We start from the raw sequence: 9,340 nt of genomic DNA, 5'->3' as shown, positions 1-9,340 counted from the left end.
TTCAGCCTTGAGAGGCTAGATTGCGATAAATTGCCATGCCATGCTAGAATGAATTTTATTGAATTGGTGGAGTATATATTAATTATTTACTGCAGCGGGGGTTCCGTGGACCAGCCTATTAGAGGGTCACGGTAAACTCCTTTATATTCTCACCTCGGTCATAGAGGCGCGTAGGTATCTCTTGAGGTGGGCTTTTTTAGTGCACTTCACGTTAACCACCACGTGAGAGTGAGACTCAGCCAATGCTAAGGAACGGCTGTGATGTTCAATGAAAAATGTATTTTATACGAAATATGAATTTTTAACAGCCTTGGCGATCTCAGTGGGATACCTTGACGAAGGTATCCGCGAGAATGATTTTGACAGGAGCCAAGTTTTGTGAGATATATAAGCCATGTTGATTAATTGAGTAAACTAAATATTCATGTTATGAAACATATATTGAAAAAGAATATTTTAATTCGTCTCCATTTACTCGTCTTTAGATAGTTTAGATGGTGTCTGTTTACTCACTAGGATTTTATAACCTCACCATCCTCAATTCCCCACATTTCAGGCTCGGGATAGCCGATAGATAGCCGATTGCATCAAGGACTTCAGTTAGCCTTGCATCGATAAAATTGTAAGTTCACAAACTCGCATCTTATTGGTTAGTTGGGGGCCCACGTGTCATTGTAAAAGTAATTTTATACTTTAGTTATTTGATTTAAAGTATGTATGAACATATTTAGCTTTTACACCATGTTTTTGGTGGGTTTTGGTATTTTCGAAGAAAAATGACGAAAATGCCCTTGTGAGCCAGAAAATAATATTTTATTGTTTTGATTTGGAAAAAACTTATGATTTCTTGAAATGCGAGATTTAATAACTGTCGCTCACTGGGGAGATGCGGAAGTTGATGCTAAGCCTTGTGGGGTTTCGATCACTATTCGAGGTAATGAGTGCTTATCGGAACGTCGCGACTGTTGTCACGGGCCCGATGGGGAGTTCCGGGTCGTGACAGAATAAGTCTTCACCATTGGATTGTTAAATGTGGATGGTAAAATGTCCACAAATATAAATTATAAGAGTGGATGAGTAAGTCTCCACCACATGATGGCTATGGGTAGATGTAATAATACCCACCAGTGAAATTATGTTATGTATGGAAATAATAGAATGTGATCATCATAAATTTTAATTGTTAAATGTTATGCAATAATAATGTCTTAAGTATGTATGAAATTGCCATGAGTGCATAAAGGCCAAATGTGGGGCGTCGTACCACACGTGACAAGGGACAGATGTGGGCCGTTAGTCCACACGAACACTCGAGCAAAATGTAAGGCATCATACCACATGTGATAAGGGCCAAATAAACATTGAATTCATCTTTAAATCTTTCACAATGATGGAGAACAACATGGTAATCATGTGAGGCAAATCATTGGATAATCATGCTTATTTTTATATGTATTAAAATACTTAAAACGAAGTATCTACTCACCTCGAAAAATCAATTTGCTAACACATAATCAACACCAACACTTCACTCAAATTTGATTCTTGGAGTTTAAACAGTCCCTATGACATTCAATCGTTTATTATTGACTTAAGCTAAGCTTATAAGTGTCATAACTTGAACTAAGCTAGCATAATCCCTAACTTAATCATATTATAATCTGTTGTCCATGTATTCTTTTCTTTTCTTCTTTAATTTTCTATTTACCCATTATTTAAATATTGAAAGCTTTTTCTAGCTTTTCCTAAAACTTATAGCAAAAACTAAGGAAAATACTCTCACCTCAAAAGTATTTAAGAAAGTCATTTATTTTCTTAAATAGGCTCCATCGTTAGATTTATTGGTTATTTTATGAAAAGATTTGGGTTAGACCTTCCATTCTTTCTTGTTTCTTTTTGTTCTTTTGTATGAATCCTTTTTATACTTTTTATTATTTTTTATTTATTTTTTGGAATAAATGAAAAGACTTGACATTGAAATTTTCTTAAAAATTCTGGAACACTTTTTGGCAGAATCTTAAAAATTTCTTTGACCTAAGAATTTTCAAAAAAATACAAATTTTTAAAAATTCCATTATTGATTGATTTCCATTTACTTGTTTTTTTATTCCTATTTTTATTTGATTTCTGTTTTTTTCAAAAAAAATTCACATCATTTTTATCCTATGTTTTTCAAAAAATTCTCTCTTAAGCCAATCAATTTTTTTTTAAAGAAAAAAACCAAGACCTTGCCTTCACTTGCTTTCCTTCCAAGATCCAAAGGAAATGGCCTCATTTTTCTCACTTTGTTCTTTTTTTTTTTAAATTTCGTTTATGTATATTTTTTGTGGTTGCTATTGCTGAATTTTTATGAAGTTATTTTTTGTTTTTATAGAAAATACTTGATGATGGATGGAGAGGATTGCTGTTGTTGTAAGAGGGACGGTGTCTGAGTGTGATTTCGCGGTTCTAGGGTTTGAGTGTAGTTTAGGGTTACTAGGGGGGCGTGGGCAACAATGATGGCCATGGCAGAACTGATCTCAGTCAGGGAGGAGATGTGGTCCTCCCTCCATCATTTTTTTTATTTCTCTATTTTGGTAATTTTAGTGTTTTGTTTTTTCTTTCTAAATTTGTGATTTGGAGCTGCAAGCCCAAGGCCCAAATGGCCTATTAAGATCAATTAACAGTGTTAGCTTTCAACCTGAATCAAGGAACTCGGCCTTTTAGTTCAACAAATAAATCGAATCTTTAAGTTCAATTAAAATAAAACCAGCTTAGAAAACTTCAAAAAGAAAAAAAAGCTAATTATTCATTACCATTTAATTTAAACTATTTTTAAAATTCATGTTAAATGACTTTAAATAAAATGAAATATCTATATTTAATTTTTATGAATTTAAAATTTAAAATTTGATTAATTTTAAGTTCAAATCGTTACGTGTTTGAATTGTTGCATATTTAGATCACTTCAAGTTCGAGTTGCTATTGGTTTGGATAATTTAAAATTTATGCTGTTTCTAGTTTATGTTACTTTATAATTTGATTATTTTTGAGTTCGAATTTTTAAATTTTTTTAAAATCAATTCAAATTAAAAAGAGTTTAACTTTGGATCACTTTGTGCGTGCTTTCAAGTTCAATCATATTTTACCTCTATTGAAAAGCTCAGATGTTCAAAATCAATTATTAGGAATTTTAATGCTAAAAGGTTAAAAAAATTCATAAAAATATATTCAAAATATAAAAGAAAGTAGGAATATAAAGACGTTTTTTGTAAGTGTTGGTACAAAGGATAACAGAACACAATTTTTATATACTAAGAAAGAAAAAAATGATAAACAAAATAAAATGGAGAGAGTAGTCCTTCTAGAAAGGAAAGAGAAAACAGAAAACCGTAAAAAAAAAAAAGTTGGTTGTTAAGTTTGAATATTTGTTAGAAGCTTGGGCGTGTTGAATTCATTCAAAAAGCAGAATAAAAGAAAAGAAAAGAAGCACGGAAATTTCAAGTCGCACACCTTTCCTTCTGCTCAAAATAACAAGCGAGGGATCTCCGACCAGCCGCCTGACAGGCAGAGCAGCTCGTCTGTTTCTCCTCCCACGCCGCTGGAACTGGAACTTGTCAGCTGTTGGACTATAAAAAACAAAGAGAAAAACAGGTGAAGTTTCCGGAATTTTCTTTTCGTTTCTCTTTTACCACCTCGGGGTTGGTCGGTTTTAATTTCTAAAAAGCAACAAAAGCATAATAGGAAGGAATAATTGGCTTAAAATCATAGGAAATATGAAGATATTTGTTGGCCGTGTTGGGTTCATGGATGATTTTTATGTATTAGGGCATCCACTTTTACTCTAGTCCTCAAAAATAAATTTGCCTTTATTAAATTCGAATTGGATATGCTGATTGATGTTGCTTTAGCTGTTACTAAGTTCTTTTCCTAATTAATTTCGAAATTCATATTTTCATCGACCTAATTATTTCGATCTATTTGCCACGTGGTTTCCTGTTAGTTTTCTGAGTTGTGACAGACTAATTATTAATAACAAAAATATGATATTTCTGGTCGGGTGTTGCTGGGCAATTGCAATCGCAATCCCCATAGACTAATTTTCTACCATCAATTCGTGTACAATATGAGTTGCAGTTTTTTGAGTAGTTTCATGTCTACATTTGCTTCAGATGCCAAACTCATCTGAGGACTTGGAAAAACAAAGCACAAACTCTGGGCATCATGTGAGGGAAGACAGTGAATATGTAAGGCTGGTTACTTCTGATGAAGAACCCACTGCAACGGAAATGGACACCTTGCAACCTCAACCACCCACGAGGAGTAACTCTTTTGTCTGGTGGATCAAAGCCATTGTGTTCTGCATATTTACACTTATATTGCTTCTCATTTTCTTGAAATGGGGAGTGCCATTTCTTTTTGAGAAGGTACTTGCTACCCATAGCTTTCTTCTCTCTCTCCACTCACTCTGTCACTTTAGTTTACATATTATGGCACAATTGTTGTTCAATTAATTTACCATTGCAGCCTTTAATGTTTAGAACTGCACTAAGAACATTGCAAAGGAAAACGTTCGGAAGAGTTAAAGTTTAGTGGATACGTTGAAAAGTGCAATTAAATCTTCGATGTCATTTCAAACATAAATTCATATTAGAAGGGGTGGAACATAAGCTAAGAAGAGGACATTTGTAAATACTTTCCAGAGGATATGTGGTTTTCCTAACCATTTAATTTTCATGGGCAATTTTGGATGCCTAAAACCTTTTTCTATAATTATATTTTTCCTGCTTCGCAATTTGTGTAAGTCTGTCTCCTTTAGTGTACTCACCATGTGACAACTGAAATGTAGCGTTTGATGAATTTTCAATTTAACTATAGGTTCTTTTCCCAATCATGCAATGGGAAGCAACTGCCTTTGGTCGCCCAGTTCTTGCTATTGTGCTTGTTGCTTCTCTTGCCTTGTTTCCTGTGTTCTTAATACCTTCTGGTCCTTCGATGTGGTTGGCTGGGATGATTTTTGGCTATGGTCTTGGGTTCCTCATAATTATGGTTGGAACAACTGTCGGAATGGTCTTACCCTATTTGATTGGACTGCTTTTTCGTGACCGTATCCATGTAAGACTTCTACTTCTTTTCAGCTGATATTTGATTAGTTATTTAGGAAACTCGATTTTCATTTCTGCTGTCTCTGATCTTTTTTGTCACTTGGATGCACAGCACTGGTTGAAGAAATGGCCCCAGAAAGCTGCTATGATTCGACTTGCAGGAGAAGGAAGCTGGAGCCATCAATTTAGAGTTGTTGCTCTCTTTAGAGTTTCACCATTTCCTTACACAATTTTCAACTATGTAATTGTGGTAACCAGCATGAGGTTTTGGCCCTATTTATGTGGATCAATTGCTGGAATGATTCCAGAAGCTTTTATCTATATCTACAGGTATGCTATGTGAAGAACTCATGTTAATTTTAGAGTACTCCAGTCCAAAGAAATATTATCTTTGTCAAAGCATGCTAGACGTTCCTGAAGTTGACTTATTAATTTGTTGAAATGAGTCCCTGCTGTCCCCCTTCCCCCAAATGAGGTCTAATATAGCACTTAGGCTTGCAATTTTTTCAATCAACTGATGCAAACCTTGTTCCTTGTGTGGCACTAAGTTAAGCTGATGGTGTCCTTTATCATAATTTGCTGATGCAGCTAAAATTGCCACAATGTTACTAATTATGGTAGTACATTGCATCTTTGAAAACCCACCCTCAAATACTGCCTGTTCTGGTTCTGCCACTGCCTACACCACCACAATGTCACAACAGCCAGACACGATCAAGCCCAATTCCTGTATGATAAGCACAACTGCCATCCAAAATAAGTTGAACATAAAAGTGCTGTACAGGACTCTGCTTCTTCACAATCTCTCTGCTATCACCTTGCCATAAAAAAATGACCTGAAAGCTAAACCCCTTGCTATGCATCAGTGCTGTTACAAAGCCAAAAAGGGTTACCAATCCTCTCCATTACTTGATGCCATCAGCTCCACAAAATTGTAGATGCCAATTCAGCTGCAAGTGCCATGTCCATAACTATTAGCAATGGAAATTAGAAGTTGAGAAGTGGAGAGAGAGTGGTGAAAGGAAATGAGGGTTACATTTGAGGCTAAATCAAATTGAATGCAAGGAAAACTTGAGGAAAAAGGGAAAGATGAGAGGGAGATAACTAAAGAAACGGAGTGAATCTGTGAGGACAGGAAAGAAGGGAAGGCAGTTGTTCTGCGCAGAACAAATGCAGTGGAGGGAGAGAGAATGCAAGAAGAAAGGAGAGATCACCATTGCTGGTAGTTAGGGGATGGTTTCAAAGGCAAAGAGCAAGGAGATTGAGGATGAGTTGCTGAAATCTGAGAATGTTCTGCAGAAAGAAGAGACAAGAAAAGAAATTTAGAAAAGAAAAAAAGAAGAAAATGCCAATGGTGAAAACATTGCAATTCTTTAGGCACGTATGTAATGTATTTCAATTATCGGCCAGAGTCATGCTGCCATGCTATCTGACCCCAACAGTACCTAATGATGTTGTTAGTGACTTTGTGTCATTGACCAGTTTTGCAAGTCCAAGGACTACTTTAGATCAGATAGAAGAAGGCAGTCTTATTTAAAAAACTTTATAAAGTTAAGGCTCCTACCAGATTGAAACTAAATTGTATAATGTTCAGTTGACAGAAGGCAAGACTTTATGTAACTGTCGTTCAGTAAAAGTTTTTATTTTTTGATCTTTTAATTTGATGTTATGTGCAGCTGGTGGGTGCTGTCTCTCTCAACTAACTGTTTACGTCTTTGTGCAGTGGTCGGTTAATAAGGACATTAGCTGATGTTAAGTATGGTAACCACCACTTGACGGCTGTGGAAATTATATACAATATTATCTCCCTCATTATAGCAATTGTTACAACAATTGCTTTTACTGTTTATGCAAAAAGAGCTTTAAAGGATCTTGAAAATGGAGAGACCAAGGAAGAAGATGACTCTGCCTCTTACCAGGGCGGATTAGAGATGGAGAAGCTTCCACTTGAAAGACCTAAGAATCTGGGCTTCATGTCTTTTTCATCATAGCACGTATACAAATGGAATACATTGTTTCTCTAAAGAGTTAGAATGTTTAGGCTTCTGGATCTTTCTGATCATAGGAAAAATACAAGTACATATCATGATCTCTCTCTCTCTCTCTTCTTGTCTGGAGACTGGGTTTCTGTTGTTCATCTTGTAACAGGGGGAATATTCCATTAAAATTCACATGTATATATGGAAACACTTACGCAGATTCGATATCCATGAAATCTCAGCTTTGTGCCTAGTCTTTTTTCTTTTCGGAAGGCAATAGAACTTCATTGATAGATAATTATAAAAGACAGGCACCCATTCTTTCTTGAAAGGCAACTGAATTTATTTAATAAATTAAAAAAGGTTCTCAACAAGCATGATCTAGACAACACACCAAAAACAAACCGCCCGTTAACAGATTATCCCAACCTCCAATAAGGACAAATAAGTCATAATACTGCACATCAGATATAACCAATATGCCTATACAACATCCTTGGTTTTTTGAGAACCGAAATCACCTGGCCGCTTTGTGTCCCCATTCTGGTGCCCATCAAATATATCTTGCCACGAAGACACAAACAGAAAAATACAGAAACATGAAAGAGCCACACTTTATATATTTTTTTTCTCATTTTACTATATATCTAGCAAAAGAATTTAAAAAAAAAAAAGAAAAATATTTGGATCAAATATAAAATAATAGACCATTGAAAATTTTTGAAACGGTAAATGAAAAAAAACAACCAATAATTTAACTTCATCAAAAAATTAAAAATTATACTATACTTTGTTAGTCCTTTTGCGTTGAGTTTCTTTGCCAAAATGTGATGCTTTTTTTCACCATTTCATTTGGTTTTTAATACTATTTGATTCAAGTTTCCCATACTTTCATAGTTTCACTTTCCTTTCTTAGATTTAATTATTTTGTTTATTATTTTGCTAATTTATTTGCTATGAACTTTCTCAATTAATGTTTATTCAATTGTTTATTGCATAAAATTGATGAGTACAAATTGTTTAATGAAAAAATTATCTGAGATGTTTCTTAAAATATGTTAGATTGGAATTGTATAGGAACAATTTTTTTAATGAAATCTTTACAGTAGTTATAACAGTTTCTACTGAGATGAATTAGTTAATGGAGTTTTTGAATAATTTTGACAATGTGTCACATCCCATTTCCGAGACATACCTGACGCATGGATCTACGTGGGTATGACCTCATTAGACCCAAGCAAACCTTACATACATACATACATATATATATATCATGCGTGGGCTTGTCTTCCACCGCAATTATACATCAACATAATTATATATAGGGTTCTCAATGGGTAGGGTACTCGTTAATTTCGACATACTCGAACCCTAACTCTATAAAAAATCAACTACTTGAACCCTATTAATTATCCGAATAATTTTAAAAATTACTACCCTAACCTTAACCCTAATATATTCCCACTACCCTATAATTACCCTAACCCATATAAAAACCCGATTAGATAAAAAAATTATTAAAATGTTCTTCATTGGTACCCAATTATCCAAACCCGTATACATATATAATAATATTTCTCCTATATATTTCATATAATTAACTACTAATTCAATTAACAAAAACACAAATAATAAAATTTAAATTTAAATAATCAAAAACTATAAAGTATGTTTATAAATGAACATAATATATAATATAAATCAATATTATTTTATTGTTTAGTAATTATTAACTTATATAATAGTAATTATATTCTTTATAAATGAACATAATATATAATATAAAGTGTATATATTAAAAAACATTATAAGTTATATACTGTAAAGTGTGCATATATATATTATAATTAATAATTTTATAAGTTATAATTTTTATAATGTTAACATAAAATAAAAAGTAAATATATTTATATTTAAAGTATATATATATTTAAAGTATTTTAGTGTATATATATAATAGTAATTATATTCCTTATAAACAAACCCAATATATAAAGTATAGATATTAAAAAACATTACAAATTAATTAATAATCATAGTTTCATTAATTAATTTAAGTAACTATATGGGTTTGTTCTTAATTACATGAAATTAAAAAAAAAAAGCTAAGTTTCAAAACTATTCTAATCTCCCAACTTCTTTTTAGGTAATTAAGTTTATATAAACAAAGGTATATATATTATAATTAATAATTTTATAAGTTATAATTGTTATAATGTTAACACAAAATAGAAAGTAAATATGTTTATATTTAAAGTGTATATATATATATATATA

General features: G+C 32.9%; 1 protein-coding gene across 1 annotated transcript; it reads left to right on the top strand.

Annotated features, from left to right (window-relative positions):
• Positions 3,341 to 7,299, top strand: LOC18595698 (transmembrane protein 64). The gene is made up of 5 exons (XM_007023770.2): positions 3,341 to 3,633; positions 4,152 to 4,406; positions 4,858 to 5,094; positions 5,197 to 5,414; positions 6,808 to 7,299. Exons 2-5 carry the CDS (start codon positions 4,152 to 4,154, stop codon positions 7,073 to 7,075), a joined length of 978 nt encoding a protein of 325 aa, XP_007023832.1. The 5' UTR covers positions 3,341 to 3,633; the 3' UTR covers positions 7,076 to 7,299.

The sequence above is a fragment of the Theobroma cacao genome, chromosome 6 (genome assembly GCF_000208745.1).
Source record: "Theobroma cacao cultivar B97-61/B2 chromosome 6, Criollo_cocoa_genome_V2, whole genome shotgun sequence".
NCBI classification, from domain to species: domain Eukaryota; kingdom Viridiplantae; phylum Streptophyta; class Magnoliopsida; order Malvales; family Malvaceae; genus Theobroma; species Theobroma cacao.
This window is presented reverse-complemented; position numbering and strand designations above follow the sequence as displayed.

Excerpts from the sequence above, each read along its gene's own strand:
- LOC18595698 (XM_007023770.2), top strand. The coding sequence starts at position 4,152 with ATGCCAAACTCATCTGAGGACTTGGAAAAACAAAGCACAAACTCTGGG. Across the intron at positions 4,407-4,857 it reads TGCCATTTCTTTTTGAGAAG|GTTCTTTTCCCAATCATGCA; the intron begins GTACTTGCTACC and ends ATTTAACTATAG. Across the intron at positions 5,415-6,807 it reads GCTTTTATCTATATCTACAG|TGGTCGGTTAATAAGGACAT; the intron begins GTATGCTATGTG and ends GTCTTTGTGCAG.